Raw genomic sequence first — 19,499 nt, 5'->3', positions numbered from 1 at the left:
TTATGTAGAGGAGATCAGGTACCAAGGTAGCAACACACATGGGCGGATTAACCTGCCTGATGCCCTGGGGCCATGGACCTACATCCTCAGCATTGTGCATGCAGCCTCTTCAATAACCTCTTTAAAGGGCACACCCTTCCCTTCAAATACAATTATATAAATATCTTAAACAGATAATGTAATAGAACAATAGACTGTGACACACCTGGATCATGTTTGATTCTAAGACTGTGACCTTGTTTTCTGTAAAGATGTTGTGACTTTACTGTCATGAGCATGTATTTTGTATATTATTAGCATATACACTAAATCTGCATGGGAAACTAGGGCCTGAGGATCCCTTGATAGTCTGGGCCCTGAGCATGAACCGTGGGAACATTTAGCATGGAAACAGTGCCTGTTTTCTTATACTACATCCCATGGTACATTTGATCATCATGACAAATATATGCATTTTATTATGTAGGGTGGGCAATATTACAGTATTGGTGGAAGACAGACTCCAAGACAAAAATGTTCAAGACACTGGATCCAAGTTTTAAGTTAATTCCTTACATGAACATAGTCATTTAAGAATTAGATGAAGTCTCTGTGTGAAACTGGGTGGGTAGTTTTAACTACTGAAAGAAGGCATGTGACAGAGTTTGTTACCATAGCTGCACTTTTCATTTCAAAAAAACAGATCCTATGAAAGACTTCTGTTTCCTTTTTTGTCCAAAATTTGCCAACTACTTCCCTCAAAAGACTCAGACTGCCCTTTTTTTCTACATGAAGTAAGTTGTGTTTTTTGCCCAGACTGGGGCAAACACTTAGTGAGTAACTGGTCATAGATATCGCCTTAATTGCTTGTTTAAACGTCTTGTATACCAATGTTGCAATCAGATGTGACTGGATTCCCCCTCAAAAATTCCGCTTCAGGCTGTAATAAATGTATTATTACACCTAAATACACACTGAAGGTGATGCTGATAGTTAAAAAATTGAATATATATTTGTTAACAACATACATGATAGAGCTGTACAATAAATAGCCTAGTATTTTTATCTTCATCATGATATGCACATGCTCTAAAAACGTTGAGAAACACTTCCTGAAAAGCATTGAATAACAAAATCATTTTATATACATGCTGTGCTTTCACACTCAGCTTGAGAACATTTGACCTTCAAAGAAAAGCCCTGGACACATGGGCCATATATTCACACTATTCGGCAAATGAGATAAAGTCCCGGCTAACAGCTGGTCAGCTAACAGCTACCCTCTAATTAGTTTGTGTCTGTGTGGTGGTGTCTGCGAGGTTAGCTAGCATTATGACAACTGAGGAAGGCAAGAAGAGCAAGTAAAATAGCTGACAAAGACCTTGTGATTGAAAAAACCGTCAGTGCTGCCATTTGGAATGAATTTTGACCAATGAGAGATGACAACATTATCATACTTCTCGCAGATTTTCCTCTTATCATTCAGACTATCTGGCCTTTACTCAGTGTTAATGCAGACTTTTGTTGATTGAATGTATCTGATTTTATGTGGACTTTCCATGGTTGTGTGACTGATGTAGTTTGCCCTTAAGGTGCTTCCCCTAGGTAAAAAAAAACGTACCAATTCATTGATAAATACCCTTTAGTCTTAGTCTCCTATTGAACCAAACCAGGAAGATAGTATTCTAGTCAGCTGCCAAAAGAGATATCTGTCACTTGATGTGTTAACCTCTAGAAGCACAAACATATCCTCCACCAGATAACGTCAGCGTTTTACCCAGCAAACACCCTGCTGAGTAATACCCTTGGGGAAACCCTAAATGTTTAGAGAAACAAGCAGGTCTACAAAGTATAACATAGTTCAAATTCAAAGGCCACTATCACTAAATGTATTGTGAAATGTTGTGTATTTCACACAAAGAAGACTCATGTTGTAGTTCTTGTTCTTGTTGACCGGGTTAATTGTCCTGTACTCGTCTGCTTTGGGGATAACAGACCAGTTAGTCAAAAAACATTTTTTCAAACTGCTGTTCACAACACAGTGAATCATAGCGATCGACTCCTGTCTGCTTTATCCCATTTCTGTCTGATTTATCGTGACTCAGCGTGCAGTGAGAGGCCTGTACAGTTGAAAGAAAGTGCTTTCCTCCTTAAAGCAAACCAGAAAATCTTATTACCTAGTTTTTACTTCCTTTAATTCAACTTCCTGTTTACAAGTTCAAATTGTGTGGGTTATTTATAAAATGAAGACAATATGCACTGATGTGTTTTGAACAAAGCACAGCCCTGACCTTGCTGTTGTTGTTGTTTTAGACGAGGAGCCCACATTCTTCCCATGCGGTTTAAACTGCAAATGCATCTTTTTCAGTTTCGGCCGTTCATCATCTGGAAGCTTTTCCAAAACGTTCAAGAGAGCTAATGGATCAGAAAATAGAACCAGCCTTTCATCAATGTTGAGAGAGACGGCACTGATGTTTGATTATCATTTTTTATTTTATAATGAAATGTTTTATTAATTCAAAATTCTAGACGTGCAGTTTAGCTCAGCTGTTAAATCGGTGACTATGTACAGAGGCTATAGTCCTCGATGCGGCGGCCCCGGGGTCAAGTCCTGCCGCATGTCATCCCCACTCTCTATTCCCAGATTTCCACCACTATCCATTGTCCTCTCTCTAAAATAAAAAGCCAAAAAATATATATAAAGTATTATATATAATAAAGTATTGTCCATAAAATATTATGGGCTATATTAAGTTAAGCGTTTCAAAGAAGTATTATAATGCTGGTATGGCATTATAATACTTCTTTTAGTTATCATAAACATACCATTTATATATGATAATGTTTTTTTCAGTCTCTCTGACTAGGCTACCAGGTATCTGGTTGAAAGCAGAAGCACAAAGCGGGGCTCTGTGGTCAAACATCTCTGTAGCTGTTCTACTTACTGCATGCGTTTGCCGTTTACTGTAGACACAGGTTAGGGGCTTGCCCTGGTTCACTTTCAGAAATGACTTGAAGAGAGGAAACGGTGCGGAAACTCCAGTGTAAAAAGTTATATGTCAGCTTATATCTACCTATTCTATCTTGCAGGCAACACAGTGAAGTTTTAGATGTAATCTGTGCGTGGCTGGATTAGCAGGAAATGCAAACGCTGGGGACTTCTGTAGCAAATCCAATTTGGATAAACAAATCTGAAAATATGAGAGAAGGAAAGTCAGTGTAACGGACAAAGTTTGCACATGACATTAAGAATAGTAGATGCCTTCTAAACCTTTTTGATACTTGTATGCCAGTATTGAAAAAACTGCTGAATAATCAGAAGCACTTTTTACATTGCAATTCTGCCATAGCTCTGTAACGAAGCTCGACTGCTATGCCGCCTTTGCTATTTTACATTGGAGCAAGCAACGGCGGCGTAAAGCTGTCCCAGTGTTTACGGTGCTACCTGCGATGTTAGCTCAAAGGCGGAACGACATTGTCCCGTCTGTCCGCCTCTGTTTGTTTTACATAGAAGACGAAGTGTGACAGACGCGTAATAATCCCACCTGGGCTAATCCGTCAACTGACAGAAAGATCAGTTGGCAACTATTTTTTAAATTGATAAATCATTTCAGTAATTTTTGGTTCCATTTTCTCCGATTTGGGTTTAGGGCTCATGTTAACGTAGAACAAAGAAATAGGAGACCACCCTGGGCCGGGAAAAAAGTATCCACTTATCGTTTAGTCGCTGGATAGAAAACTAATTGTCAAATACTTACATAATCACCTATTTTTTTGTCTTTTTTCTTGCAGAAATAGATAACTGTAAATGTATTTAGGTGTCTCTGTTGTTTTTGTCACATAAAAATGTAAACTGATACTCTTCTGATTTTTGGACTTATAATTGGATAAAATAAAATACCCGAAAATAAGACGTTTATGTAGGGCTGTGGCAGAGATTTCAAGAGCGAAATAATTAACTAAATAAGCGATACACATAAATAGTTAAATAATGATCTTAGCTACTTAATTCTATACAAATGCGGCGTTGGCTGTTATTGACAAACAATTTTGGGCTTCATAGACATAAATGTCTGGCAAACATGTTGGTTATTTCCGGCACTTGGTGCCATGAATGAAATAAGATCTAGCTCTTTTTTTGAAATATTAAAACCACATTTTTAATAACAATGGTAACATACAGTGAAACACAAAGAAAGGACCTAAACTTTTCTTCCAGCACAGTGCTCGGCAGCGCAGTGAGGACCTGATTAGCATATGTATGACCCTGCAGCTCTCAGGCTGCACTGGAAACACAGGCAGCTGAGAGACACAAGTACACTCGCACACACAGGCTCACTTATTCAAATGCTAAATATCCTTTTGAATTTCCCAGGCTGCCTCTCTTCCCCCGGCCCTACTCAGCAAACAAATGAGGATGAATGGCTCGACATGAAGGCTGGCTTTAAATGCATAATGTGGCCTTTCATATTTGCACTCAGTTGTTTTTTATGGCTGTAAAAGGGTCTCCTGTCAGGGTTATAAACATCTGCTAGAAATGTATCAGAAGGATTTGCAGTTTGAGGATTTATTACAGATCTCACAGCTTTGATGGCAAGTATTACAAACTCATGGCTCAGAGGGTTATTTTAATTTTTAAACCCAAATCATATTTTTTAATTGATTCATTTTGAGAGGAGACATTTCAATGCCCCGTATTCTAGACGTAAATGTCATTAATTTTGTGCCCGGACAACAGTGCATGACTCACAGTGGCAGCAATTGTGCAGCATGAATCGACATAAAACTTTCCTGGCTGAATCATCAGTACAAAAGAAGAACTGTGCTTCATAATATCTGGTTATAACAACTACAACTCCCAAGGTGCATTTTGGCAAAAAATGTCCAATCCTAGATCTTAAAATTATGCGACATTGCTAGCTTAATTTTTGATCAATTCAGCAACTTCCTGGTCATTTTGTTTTCACAATGTTTGCATTTTTCATTGGTAACCTCTGATGGGCTCATGGGTATTGTAGTGCTGAGACCCCTGTTCCATGCCAAAATGATGGAGAAAAACCATGTCTTTTGGAAAACCAAACTTGGAATACAAATCTGTAAAAATGTTACATTATTGGTGACTGTGCCATCTTTTTCTGGGAGATATATTTAAAGGAAAGTTTAAAAATAGGAATACAAATATGAGATGACTACTCCTTATTTGCAACAATCTGATGGGCTTGATCATAATATTTATTCAAGGTCAAACATTAGCCTACATGATCTTTTCGCATAAGCTCCCACAACATATTGAATTTTACACATTTATCATTATTTAAGTAGAAAACCACTTATTAGCTCATGTGATAACTGCAAAACTACTTACATACTGCTAGCATATTGTATTGTGATATTAATTACATCAGTGCTGTTTAGTGGTTGGATAAGACTTAAGTGATGGCTGTCAGTCAGCAGCTTGGACAAGCTCCTGAATGGTGAACGTCTGCAGCCTTCCCTTCATGGCGCAGTAATGAAACCTGCACGTTCTTGCCTAAAAGACAGAGTTTTTTTGTGGGTCAAGTTTCTCTGCAGTCCAATCCCCTGGCTGCTAACAGATGTCTGTGAGCTGAATTGCTAGGATGTCATGTTGCGTCAAAGCAGTGCAAGAACTGGTGTACAACGGCTTCCTGTTAGCTGCAGATGTAGTAGTGATATTTGTCGGGCTGTTTGTTGTGCTGGTTGACCTGGATTCTCATGATTACAGGCCCAATCTATTTCACCACGTAGCTGACCTTTTCCTGCGGCATCTGCAAACATTATTTAAGTGAACAAACTGCATCGATAAATGTTTCTAAGTCATGGGGCTTTATAACTTTTCATAGCAGAAATTGTGACTTGTCAAAGCGGGGAAAGCAAAAGCGCAATTTATAACAGTAATAAAGGCTGCATTGCATTTGGATGAGGCAGTTTCTCAGCTCTGCTGTTGTTCAAGCATGCACATGAGTTACTGGGAACCCTAAATGCAACAGAGCTGTAATTACATTGTTGGCTACACCTGTGCTCCTCCTTGTATGACAAGTCTCAATGTCTGCTGTTAAAATAGATTGTTTTGGGAGCCGAAGAGGGTAAACACCAGCTATTTTGGCGATGTTACATCACCAGGTTGGCAGGATTGAATGGACATGTTGCCACACTGAACACAGATTGCTGTTACATTCGTTTGTCTGGGTGTTTATTTGCTTAAAAAGGAGATTGTCCAGAAAAAAGATGCTGCACAGTCATTTCCTGTATCTGATGCAAATGCCCTGCCCCTGAAACTAGCCAGACATACAAATCAGCAGCAGATTAACTTTGTTTAAGACCTGTCATGGTCTCTGCAACACAGTATCAGCCATCGCCTCTCTCTGTTGGAGCGGAACAGTCGTTACAGCCAATGTCACTTTTTAACCGGATCAACAGACATTTAAACTATGTGAAAGCTTGATAAAAGGGTAAAAGTGTTATTAAATATTTGTGTCTTCGCTAAATAACAACATTGTTATTTTTTTAACATGTTTTCAAGGGAAAAAAGAGTCCACACGTGCAGACCATTTCATACCACTGGCATAGAAAATCAAGAGAATACTGGAAACTAAACATGATTAACCAGATATTAAATGATTTTGTAGAATTTACAGGCTAATATAATCTGCTTTTCCTTTTCATCACCCATCACTAATATCGATTACACCCCGATGAGAGGCTAGGTGTGCTGTTAAGTGATTTTCTTTTCTTTATTCTGAATAAGGGCTATTGTACTTTTGTGCCAAGCATTAATGTGTGACAGTCCATCAGGTATGTGCAATTACAGGAATGAATTAACGTACTGGCAATTTTACTTTGACAGCTACTTAACCACTCTTTTGCCCTGAAGCTGCCAAAGAAACAGGACGCTACTATTTTTTGGAAGCCGGCCTTTAAGTGGTGTTACACGCTAAGGAAGAAAGTAATGCTCACATGCCAGATTCAGCAAACTAAAAGTGGCAGTATAGAAAGCTTTCCCACACTTAAAAAAGTGCAAAGATTAAATAAAGACAGCAAAACTCTTTATGAAATGTGATCTATACCGTCTCTACAGGGAGTATAATCGGCTGAGAGTGAGCTATCACGCTGGTGTCAGGGCCGGATCCTCTGGGTGGATAAGTGTTGATGTTGTTGCTGCTGAGCTATTTTGAAGTGTTAGCAGTGGCTTAAGCACATTCTGCTGCAGGCAGTCAAGCCCAGTCGTGTTTGAATATAGCTTTTCTAAACAGAGAGGTACATCCCTTTATGTTCGAGCCCAGTGGGCCGTGCCGCAGTAGGTGTGAGGGTGTGTGAGCGCAGCAGGGGTGCAGAGCTGTGGGTGGTCCCTGGCTTGAAGGATGAGGGAAAAAGACGAGGAGCCAGAGCTCAGTGACGCTCCACTCCCACTGATACCAGTCCACACTATCACTCCATCACGGCACGTTTGTTGGAAAATACGACAGATTGAGAAAACGTTTCAGCTGTAGAGTTTGTTGGTTTGTTTGCTCATGTCAACGAGTGTGGGTTCCCCCAGGGGAGGCAGGTTGTAATTAGCGCTAATTACCAGGTGAAGATGATTAAAAGACACACCTGGGGAGTCTCTGCACGCTGCACTCGAGTCTGGCTGTGCTCAAACAGACAAGGTCATCCTATGTGAAAACCAAGGAGAAGTTACAACATTTTCATTTTTATTAAAAATAAATTATATATTTAATATATTTGTTAAAGAGTTTAGAATAGGTAAAGCTACATGTAAAGTTAAAGTCCCACTTAAGCTTTGAAGTTTAAATTAAATGAGCCAGCAGTGGTAGGTCTTTGATAATTGCATGTTTCAATTTTGTATTTAGGACTCTTATTTTGGCAAATATTCAAACTTTTTCTGTTTGTATTTTCAGCTATTTCAATAGCTCATTTAATTTTCACATAGCCATTTTTTAAATTTATGTGTTTCTAATTTTTTAAAATATTTTTATTATATATTTGTTTATATTTAAGTCTGTAATAAAGGCATAAAATCAACAATTATATATTTTTTCAGATTATAGCCTGATTATTCAGAATCTACAATATATTAATAGTTCATTTGACATTTTCATGAATTATTTCCCATTTTCCTTTTTAATTCTACGTCTGGGTAAAATCATTCTCCTTACACCATCCAATTATTGCTCTCCATGTAATTAATGAATGTAAAGAAAGTGACAGACCTTACATATAGTCCTGTTGTCATTAAGCAGATTTATCTTGATGAAGGCTTTAGAAAAACCTTGTTTCCTGTTCTGCAGAAGCTGCGATAATTACTTTGTGATTGTAACAATCGGCAGACTTCCATGTAGGTGTAGAAGCCCTTTATGTGCAGATTGTGTATGCAAATGGATCTTTATCATTAGCCACGATGCATGAAAGTCCCATTACTTTAAAATATCAATAATGTAATAAAAGCTGTTGGTCGAGTAAAGCAACACGTCTCCTCCACAGCTGCATACAGCCAGATGTTTGTTGAATAATTGCAACAAATTGACTCTGTCCTGAGAGTGTTAGCAAACCGCTCGGGTCACGTCATCAGGCTTGTTCTCTGTTTTCACTTTCTGTGTTGGAATTTGACCTACATGTGAAAGCTCATGAACAGCAGAAGCCAGTTTTATGCTCTTTAAACACAGTCAAAAAATAGAGGTTAAAGAGATTTATAAAAGTGGTATTAAAATGTTAGAAACATTAGAAGTAGTTGAATTAACTTATCCTTACTTACTAATCAGTCTGATCTTTCATTGCTCATGTGTTTGTAGCCCGAGTTGTGTCCCTGGCCTTGTTCCTTCACTCTGGGCTTTACGATGTAAAAGTAACTGACTGATTAAGCCACTCAATCTTTAAGACTCTATTCCCTTGCCAGGGTTTGAGTCTAATGTTAACTTGTTTGTTGCTCCACTTAACACCTCTGTGTCGGAGAAGGATAAGCCTGTGGACTTACTTGAGGGATAATGAATAGCTGATACATGTGTGTGCAGGTATCATTGGCCTCAGCCTGAGTAAAGACAGAACTTTAATGTATAATCCTCAAAGTCTCAAGCAGGATTCTTAGTTAATGCTTTCCAAGATTAAACATAATCGCTCGTTCAAACAAAATAGTTTCATGTAATCATCAGAGAGGCATCATTTCCTGTCTCTGTTTGTGGGTTTGTTGCCTCTGAGTCGTGTTGTAACTGCAAAAGAAAATGGAGTTTCCCCACCACTAAAGACATAGTCCACAATAAAGACTGTCCAGGTTTCACATCTCACATGCCACATCAACCTGAGAGCAGCTTTAGTTCAAAGCTGACGTGGTGTTATCTAGAAAGGAGTCCGTGGCATGTGTTACGCAGCTCACATTTGGCTTCGACGTGCTGCATGGACGTGTGTGTATCTGCCAGCAGGGCTGTTTCATTGATGCTTGGCAAATGTCATGCATGAAGAGGACAGCAAAGAGCATTGCCTAGCTGCATAAAAGGGTCTTTTTTATGTGAAATGTTAGATAATCTCACTCTGCTCCAGGGCCAGAGCGTCTGTAATACAAGAGCAGCCATTCACTCAGACAACCCCATGAGTGTCGACTGACGGGATACACACATTAGACCGATTTGTAACACCTTGAAATGTTTTTAAGCTTGACTAAAGAGACAAAATGAAATGTATTACAATTTCTTATTATGTTTTTGTAAAGTGCTTTGTAAAGGTTTTCCACAAATCCCATAAAAAGACCAAAACCAAAGATGTGTTGGTTTCTCACTAACTTCCAGCTCCTCTGTGGCACTAACAAACAAATCTTAAACACAAATTCACAAGGTCACAAATTTGTTGTGTATAAAGGCTCAGTAATTTGCTAAAACAGCTCAGCACTGTAGTATTTAGTTACCATGTCTGAAATAGGAATAAAAGGTGCATTTGTTGGGGACTATATTCAGTTGCGGATGTAGACACATTTGATGCTCTGGTGAGTATTTGCAGCAGACAAACAGTGTACAGGTTTGACTGAAAAAGAACTACATGTCCCAGGTTCACCTTAATGAAGAAACTTACAACTGTGAAGCTCTTTAATGTGTTTTTAAAAGGTTTTCAAGTTAATGGAGCACTATAGCAGAGAGCCAAGCTACAGAGTCTGCAGCTTTATGATGATAGAACTCACAGCTTAAACCGTTCATTCCCCCATCAGTCACATTGAAATGTCATTTGAAGCTGGATTTTATAAATCCCCAACAGATTCATGGTTTCCAGGTGATGCATTGCACCACTTTTGGTGAACCCTTCACTTTGTATTGACCTCCATCAACAGGTCCAAAGTTGTTGGATACACTGTCTGAAGGCTGAAGAGCTCCAAAGACATTCCATCAGCCTCAGCTATTCTTTTGTTTAGTGCTAAATAACAAATGTTAGCATGCTAACACGCTGAGCTAAGAGTGTGAACATGGTAAAAAAAATATACCTGTTAAAAAGTAGCATAGGTTTTGTGAGCATGTTAGCATGTTAATGTTAGCATTTAGCTCCAATCACCACTGTGCCCAAGTACAGCCTCAAAGAGCCTCTAGCATGGCTGAACACTCTGTGGAGATAATATAATCCATATCAGAGCAGAATGGATTTGCATGATCTCTAGATGAGGATGAAACCATGACACACAGAAACGCTGCATCATTGTATCACAACCCCACCAGCTGGCTTGAATTAGCATACCCACCTGATATGGTAATGTCCTGTGTGCAGCTTGTTCTCCGAGCAGAGCTGTCAGGATGTTTTTGCACATACTGAGAAGTGATGCGCTGCCCACCCTGAACCAGGCTTTTAATTCTATTTTTGTTTTATTTGTTGTGTAGCTTTATGCCAGTATATAGAAGCTACTAAATTCAGAGATGGGGCCAGAGGAAATTTGGCAAATGAAGGTAACCCTCCGACCACACACACTCCTCCCCCTCTTAACCTGAGCTCAGCTTTAACCCTTCAGCCTTTAACCTAGCACTCCTTGTTTTGTTTTTTTCTCAGCAGCCCTTTTTATGTTACTTCAAATTCTCAGTTTTCACAGTTATTTTCTGCACAGGTGTGGGGACCTGCCCTTTCTGTTTTGAGCACCCTGATTTCTCCCCTCCTGGTTTCCGTTCTCCCCCGCCTCCCCCTCCCTCAGCAGCAGCTGAACAATGAGCTGATGTTTGACAATCACTGCTTCTGTTTCTTTCTCACACACACACATGAATCCAGTGCTGCCTGCGGCTGCGCTGGCATTGCTTGGTCAATGTTTACTCTCCCCCCTTCACTCTGAATGACTTTTCAGTACTGCCTTGGTGTGTGCATCACTTCTGCCTCCTCTGGGTTCAAATCAGCTCAATTTACGCTTCCTATGATTGATTAATTTTGTATGTTATGTTGTATTGCCATTAAAGCTGTCCAGAAGCATTAAGATCCATAAAGTTAGATAAATAAGATATTTTGGAGTGCTTGTTTGGATGTTATATTGAGTTCAATTTGTAGTACATTATGCAGACGACAGCTTTATATGATGCAATACAATCTTCCTCTTAAGACAAATATGCTGACTTGCTTTTTCCTCTGAAGCTGCGCCTGGCATTTGTATCCTTCTGATCAGACCATTCATCTGCTTCTCTATCAACATCTGGAAACTGCTGCTAACTGTTTTTCCTCCTCTTTTGTTCTTGCCTTTCTCTGTTTGTTTCACCTTTAGGTGAGAATTTTGAGCAGAGTCCATTGCGGAGAACCTTTAAATCCAAAGTTCTAGCACATTTTCCAGACAATGTCGAGTGGAATCCATTTGACCAGGATGCAGTGGGCATGGTATGATCTCCATACAGTCAAAATGTTTTATATAATAAGGATAATAAATTGTCGATAAGGTTGTAATCAGCATCGCATCTAAACATCTGAACTTCTTTTCCTCAATCCTCTGATACCTGTTCGCCTGTCCTCTCACAGCTCTGTATGCCAAAGGGCCTGTCGTTCAGGACGCAGGTCGACTCTCGGGAGCCTCAGTTCCACTCCTTCATCATCACCCGAGAGGACGGCTCACGGACCTACGGCTTTGCCCTCACCTTCTTCGAGGAGGTGACCAGTAAGCAGATCTGCAGTGCCATGCAGACTCTTTACCACATGCACAACGCAGAGCAGTACGACATCTTGCACACTCCCACCTCGCCACCGGGACCCGAGCTCCAGCGACACCCACACTCGCAGCCTCGCCCCGTGCTCCATGCCTCACCCGCCATCTCCCGCCTGCAGCGCTTCAACTCCTATGACATCAGTCGTGACACGCTGTACGTGTCAAAGTGCATCTGCCTGATAACACCCATGGCCTTCCCTCAGGCCTGCAGGAAGGTGCTGCAGCAGCTCCACCAGGCTGTGACTTCCCCCCAGCCCCCGCCCCTCCCGCTGGAGAGCTACATCTACAACATCCTCTATGAGGTGCCCATGCCACCCTCAGGGCGTTCCCTCAAGTTCTCAGGCGTCTACGGGCCCATTGTGTGCCAGAGGCCGAGCACATCTGAGCTGCCGCTCTTTGACTTTGCCATCAGTGAGATGTTTAACCTGCTGGGGGTGGAGAACGTGCTCCAGCTGTTCACCTGCGCCCTGCTCGAGATGCAGATACTGCTCTACTCACAGCGTAAGTAGCTGGTCTGATACTGTTACACTCAATGATCCCATGTTACCTTTGCTTCCTGTCCATTAGGATGCATTGATTATAAGTCCCTATGCATCTGAAAACAAACAGACAACAAGTCAACAAATTGTGTTGTAATGTGATCCTGTTGGTAGAGGCATTCAATGGAGCTGGGAGACATATCAGTGTCATGGCATAAGACTAGATATAGTCTGGGGAACTGGTTGTTATTAAGCCGTAAGGTTTTCCTCCCTGTGTTGGTACATTTAAGTTATTTAGTTAGTCATAGGTTTGTGATTTAAACGTTTCTCCATTGCCTGGCTTTTAATGTAGAAACACAATGGAAAACCCCAGGTGTTCTTTGATATTTCATGTTTGATCAAAGCTAGGTCTCATGACCAAGTTAGCGGGGGATTCCCAAGGCTAGTTGAACCATTCAACAAGGAATTTTGGTGGCGTCATTGCTGATTGCTGAAAACATTGAGAAACATTTTTTAGTCAAGATAAGATTCTGAATTGATTCCAGTGTTTTGATTTCTTTGGAGCTACTTCAAAACTTAGCTTGAGTCTTAATCAAAACACTATAATTGTTTTATATCGGTTTTATGGTCTGTTCCAGTTAAAACCCTGGAAAGGAAATGTTGCACCTTGTTTCAGTGCTACACTGTCGCTTTATAATCCAGCTCTATGGCCAGCTCGGAATATTTTAGGATTTAAAATGTCTGGATGGTTATTGTGACGGAAAAAAACCCACCGCCGTGGGCTACGACACATGTTTGATATGCACAGTGGAACTATTATCCAGGAGATTACATAACCTGTTGAGTGTTTCCATTAAAGCCTGTGTAAATGTCGGCCTCCCTCAGCCATCACATCCAGCAGCTCCTACGAAGAGGAAGAGGACATGTACAAGCGTGTGTTTCTGTGTGTTGGTTCGTTGTGTTTGCATATTTGAGCTGCAGGGTTAATCAGATCTTTTTTAGTAGCTGAGATTCATCTGTGGGATTTATCGTTGAAGGCAAACACACAGCAACAGTCTACTTTATTTCAGTATTTATCTATTATTCTATCTGGCTGTAACTGCAGTTAATATGAATTTAATCTGTACCATCCTTTGCTGAGCTGAATAGTATTACATTAGGTTACATTTGTGTCATTATTCACCATTTAAGAGAAAAAGCGTACGTTTGAGGAGGAACAAGGAGAAACATTTAAGGATGCTGGGTCTGTTGTGGTGATTGGATCCATTACACGGGCAAGAGGAGGCAAATGGTTTATAAAACGCCAGGGGCCGGGGGAGGGGGGCCAGCTCTTAAGGGGGAAAGCGGCGTTGTTCCTAGGCAACCCGGAGACAGGGAGGATGGCAGTGATGCAGGGTGATTATTATTGGTTGGAAGTGACATCATACCTCTTTTTCTCCCCCACATGAGGCTCATCACTGCAGAACGTGTGAAGGGTGTTGTGTTGTGTAGAGTTAAGCCCTGGCAGTCTTCCACTGAGAAGAAGCGAGGGATTGTTAGGAAAAGACGCCTCGCTCTTAAACACACACACACACACACACACACACACACACACACACACACACACACAGAGGAGAGGGAAGCTCTGCAAATAAGGACAGGACTGTATGTGCTATGTGATAAAAATAGCTCTAAAATTCATTCATCTGATTTAATTTAAAAACACAGTGGCCAGTCTTTATTCTGTGAAGACATCAAAGAAAAGATGTTCAAATACTGTCTGCTGCTGCCGGCGGTTTTTAAAACGGGAAGCAAATCATGTGTCAATCATGTGTCAAATATTGGGACATGCTATAATTAAGCCGTTGTTTGTTTTTGTTATTTCATGGGCATTTTCTGGCTTTGTGTGATTTGTGACAGGATGGATGATGATTGATGATTGATGAAGGGAGAGAGGGATCAGAGCGTGAGGGAGAGAGCTGAAGGATGATGCAGCGCTAGTTTGAGATGGATTCCTCATCTGACATTAGCTTTGATAGCTCATGTTTGAAGCTGTCTTTTAGCACTCCTTTTATGTTACTTTCATACCTTGGGGAATATCACCAACATATTGTAGCAACTATCAGATGTACCTCTGTGATTCCAAAACATATTATGGTTCAATTCCAACCTCAGTCTTATTATATCTTCTCCACTACATATCATCAATTTCCATTTATGTCTTGAGGCTGCAATATCAGTATAATTAATTATTTTGACAGTCTATTAAATGTTTTAATATTAATACATTTTTCGACTCAAAAATGTGTTTCTTTTATGTTTATGTCACCTAAAATGTGCTCAAATGACCTAAACTATGCTAGCTTTTATCTCTACGACGTTATGATGTCGATGATGATATGAGAGGTGTTTCCACATTCCTTTACTAAAGGGGGTAATGTTTGGGCACAACATTTTATATACAAATGTGCCCCAGCTAGATTTGGTACGTAGCAAATACTAAAGCTCACTGTCTAATATGCAACAACACCGGCAAAGAAACCTGAAAACTCTAGCGCAGACAGGAGTAAACTTGTCAATACAGAGAGTGAGAGTTAGCATTAGCATAGTGAATGACAACAAACATGGTGTGCACAGTTATTTGATAAAGACAAACTGTGGAACTTCTTTCCACAGTTAACTAAAACATGTACCAAATACTGTAAGTTTTTATAAGATATTATTGTGTGTTTTACAACAACTAACGCTGTGTCAGCCATTGGCAGTTAGCTAACAAGCTAGCAAACAACATTAACAAATATGCTAACTACACTTCCCCATCTGATAAGTCTGATAATCTCTCATTTTGTGGTGTTTATCAAAATCATAGCAGACTATTTTAACATACTTCAAGGAGAACTTGAGGGAAAAATATCAAACATTTTCTTGATTGAACCTCTTAAATGTACCAAAACTATCTTAATGCAAACGAAGGCTTTTTAACAGAAGGACAGAACACATTTCATCAAACATGTTCTTCAATCGTGCTGGGACTTAAGATCTGTAGAAGTTTTCCTGCTGTGTGTACACTGTATTTTTAGCCTGCTGTACTGCGTGTTTGCACTCGGTACGTAAACTGAAAAGTTCAAGCATCACTTGAAGTCAAAAATGCTACCAGTTCCCAGTGTGGGCATGTACAAAATGTTCATGGATCTGTGTATATATAGGCAACAGCTCTTGACTGGTTGAGACTTGAGTTAAAGTGGTTTCTTGTTTTGCTGGCCTACTTTAAGAGCAGACGGGTGATGTTAGTATTCTTGTCCCCATCCTGGGAGAGGAAGCCTGCTGAGAAGGGGGATGAGGGGGAGGCCTGGGGTGAGAGTCTCTTCCCATGGACCCAACAGCACATGACCAAATGAAGCAATGGCGTTTATTTAGGCACCATATCAGGAGAGGCAGAGCTGCTGTCGAATGTACAGTAGGTGACAAGAGGATAGAGCAGGAATGCAGATGAGGAGGACCGGACACATATTTGCATTTATACACGTTGACTTAAGTGCTAACATGGAAGGAGTGTTGCTGTGTGGAGTCATGGCAAAGGAATTTAACGTGAGCAAGAGAGCCAGCTGACTGCAGCTGTGTCAAAGTTCAGAGGAACCAGGTCATGAAGGTCCAGCAGAGGACTTCCTCCTTTAGATGAGATGTTCTAGCCTCACAGAGACTAAACTAATAGTCTAATGAGGCAGGGAAGTGCATCAAAAAGTTTATCTTCAGTCGGGGGTCCTTGAAAAAGGCCCTCAAAGTGTAAATACTGGTGAGGTTACCGTCCTCCAAAACCAACTTACAATGGATTGTGTAGAACAAACAACTACAAAAAAATGTTATGGTCCAATTTCTGATATTTTGGTAATTTGTTAAGTTTTTATTATTTGAGGATAAGTCATATCAACTTGTTTTGATGTACTTAAAAATATGGCCTTCACTTTCACTCCCTTAATTTGAACGCAGCATTTGTGTCATCACAGTTAATTCATTGTATGTGGCTCCTTAGTCCAACAAGTCCTCTCTCCACTTACAGAACAACAACCAGAGTTCACACTGTTGTAACAGGGTTTGGTGTTGTTTCCTTTTGTCTTGGCAAGTTATTCCACTTTGTCTCCACCGGGTTGAGCTGTGCTCTTAATAAAAAAAAAGGTGTCAAACAGTCATGCTTGCTTATAAAGCTAATGCTTATATTTTTGATGAACCTGTATGTGAACTCCTCTGTAGCAGGATTGGCTATCATGCCAATAAACAAAAGAGTTAAAAACAGTGTTATTCCATTGGAATAATTTACAGTCATGTTGCACAACTCGTATGTTGTATGCTGTTAAATGGCCTAATTGTTATTGGATAGTATATAACCAATAGAAAAAAAATGTTAAAGTGATCACTCAATCACAAAGATTTAAAGTAATAATAATGCCAGGAAATGAACCCTGTGTGTATCATTCACAAGGTTACAGTCTTTCCTTTATCACTGTTGACTTTTCTTGTGTGTATTAAACAGATTACCAGCGGCTGATGACCGTGGCAGAGAGCATCACAGCCTTAATGTTCCCGTACCAGTGGCAGCATGTGTACGTTCCCATTCTGCCTGCCTCCCTCCTACACTTCTTGGACGCCCCCGTGCCGTATCTCATGGGCCTCCACTCCAACGGACAGGATGACCGCACCAAACTAGAGCTGCCGCAGGAGGTACAAACACACTGTGGTGACTTCCTGTACTGACTTTAGATTTATATGAATATTGAGCCTTGGTGTTGATTTTGAATGGTTGTATATTGCTGCTAAATTCCCTGTTCTAGGGCTTTCATATTAGGCATTACTGTGCTGCACACTTGCTTGTTACTTCTTTCTGTCTGTGCATAAAAATAGGCCAACATTTTTTGGATCTTATTGAAGAAAATCCTCCTTGTTTGACTATTTTCTTTGGTCACAGTAACACAAACATACTCGCTCTATTTCTGGCAGGCAGGTTTATTAAAGTCATTCTGCAGAGGCAGGGCCTTTGCTGTAGTGCTGACAAACAACATGGAGGACCGTTTTGCCTCTTCTCATTCTCTTAAAGCCGCATTTTAAGCTTCTTTGAATTACCTAGTTACTCCAGGTATTTGAACTTGCAAGGTCACCTCATTCAGTTCCATGGCAGTTACTGTCACATCTAAAGCGACATAAAAATGCTTTGTGTGCTTTGTCTTCAGGTCAGTAGGACTTGTTCAACTTGTTAGCATTAGCGCAGTTAGACTTGTATTACTTGTCGTCCTGATTATATTAATGTTCAACCTGTTTTATGTGCATCAGCCACAACTTCTTTATGTATGTCTTCTTTCATACCTAATGATATCGTCCCTTGTCTTCTTCCAGGCCAACTTGTGTTTTGTTGACATCGACAACCACTTCATTGAGCTGCCAGAGGAGTTGCCCCAGTTTCCCAACAAACTAGAGTTCATTCAGGAGATCTCAGAAGTGCTCATGTCCTTTGGGGTGTCTCCAGAGGGAAATATTCACTCCAGCGACAGCCAGGCCAAGTACCGGTTCAGATCCGTTGACATGGTCTCTGATAAGCGTAATGGCAACCTGGCCTCGCCCCTCAACTCCTACCTGCTGAGGGAGAATGAAACTATCGCCAGGCTGCAGGCGCTGGTCAAGAGGACAGGTGTCAGTCTGGAGAAGGTGAGAAATGATCCAAAGATGTGTAGAATGAGAATTGTGTAAAAAATTATATTTAAAAAATTCACTACAACACTAAGTTAAGTCAGTGTTTCTATGACCATGCAGACGGGAATAAAAGACCAATGTAAAGAGATTATTGCCACCAGGAAAATAATTTGGATCATTCAAATTTGGAAGTGACGACTAATTTAGAAATATTCTTCAATAACTTGAAAGAAAAAATAAACAGTATTGACCTGGTTGTGCCGGGAAGTCAATCTTGAGTAATGCTGTGAGTTTTAAATCTTTTCAGTGGGCGTTGGTTTAGCTCCGAGGTTAAATCGACTGCCCATGTACAAAGGACACAGTCCTTCATGCGGCGGCCCTCGGCTCATCTCCCCCTTCCCCCCACAGCATTTTGTCCCCCATTCTCTCTTCCCCTATTTCCAACACTATCCACTATCCTTTTTGTACAAAAATAAAGGCATTAAAAAAGCTCTCTGTGAGCAGTTGATATGCAATGTAAATGCATTTTAGCCAGAATAATATGTTCACATACATGTAGAACAAGGTTTTGCTGGATTGAATTATGTCAGCCTAATTTTTGTTGTGTTGGGGAGTTCATGCTTTACACTTGTCTTACAATTTCTTTACATGGAGTTCATGTTGTTTAAACAATATGTGTGCAAATAGATAAAATGAATTAAGGCATAATTGATCATGTAAAATGATGTAGTGGCCCAAAGGCAGGCGACGGGATGGGACGGTTATCACTATCAACTACATAAACTGAAAAAGCACATGCCTCTTTATTATTGTCTTACTAGTTATTAACTAGTTATCCCAGGGATAGGCTCAAGCCCCCCCACGACCCTGAACAGGATAAGCAGTATGGATAATGGATGGATGGATAGTTATTAACGTCATAGTTGCAGTAAGGGTCAATAATCAAAAGGGGGCGCCCTTTCTTTGCCACACACCCGACTCGATACATGTTTTGTCAGCTTTGCTTTGATATTCTTCATCATATATGGAGTAAATATATTGATACCGACATTGTATATTGCAGAGATTCTTCTGTTGCTGTCCTGTCTGTGTTTTGAGCACCATGTTAACATAAAAGGCAGCTCATGTAGTGCCGCCCACAGCAGGGTGGTGAAGATGTTTGCTTCATCAGCTCTGGTTGCCTCTGAAACGCTGCTGATCAATGTCTCACGGCCTTGATGACAGAA

At 40.4% G+C, this 19,499-nt stretch overlaps 1 protein-coding gene across 6 annotated transcripts in view; it reads left to right on the top strand.

The window, feature by feature from the left end:
• Positions 1–19,499, top strand: part of dennd5a (DENN/MADD domain containing 5A) — a 34,467-nt gene that overhangs the window by 662 nt on the left and 14,306 nt on the right. For 4 of the 6 annotated variants that reach the window (XM_069686247.1, XM_069686159.1, XM_069686498.1 and 1 more), the window contains exons 2-6: positions 10,845–10,910; positions 11,705–11,814; positions 11,953–12,637; positions 17,123–17,310; positions 17,980–18,288. In XM_069686247.1, the coding sequence (XP_069542348.1) occupies positions 10,845–10,910; positions 11,705–11,814; positions 11,953–12,637; positions 17,123–17,310; positions 17,980–18,288 (1,358 nt within the window). The remainder of the gene's footprint in view (positions 1–10,844; positions 10,911–11,704; positions 11,815–11,952; positions 12,638–17,122; positions 17,311–17,979; positions 18,289–19,499) is intronic. The other 2 variants (XM_069686416.1, XM_069686332.1) reach the window with 1 other exon arrangement.

The sequence above is a fragment of the Semicossyphus pulcher genome, unplaced genomic scaffold (genome assembly GCF_022749685.1).
Source record: "Semicossyphus pulcher isolate SPU_LCO1_2020_fin unplaced genomic scaffold, fSemPul1.0.p SCAF_1, whole genome shotgun sequence".
Classification (NCBI taxonomy): Eukaryota; Metazoa; Chordata; class Actinopteri; order Labriformes; family Labridae; genus Semicossyphus; species Semicossyphus pulcher.
This window is presented reverse-complemented; position numbering and strand designations above follow the sequence as displayed.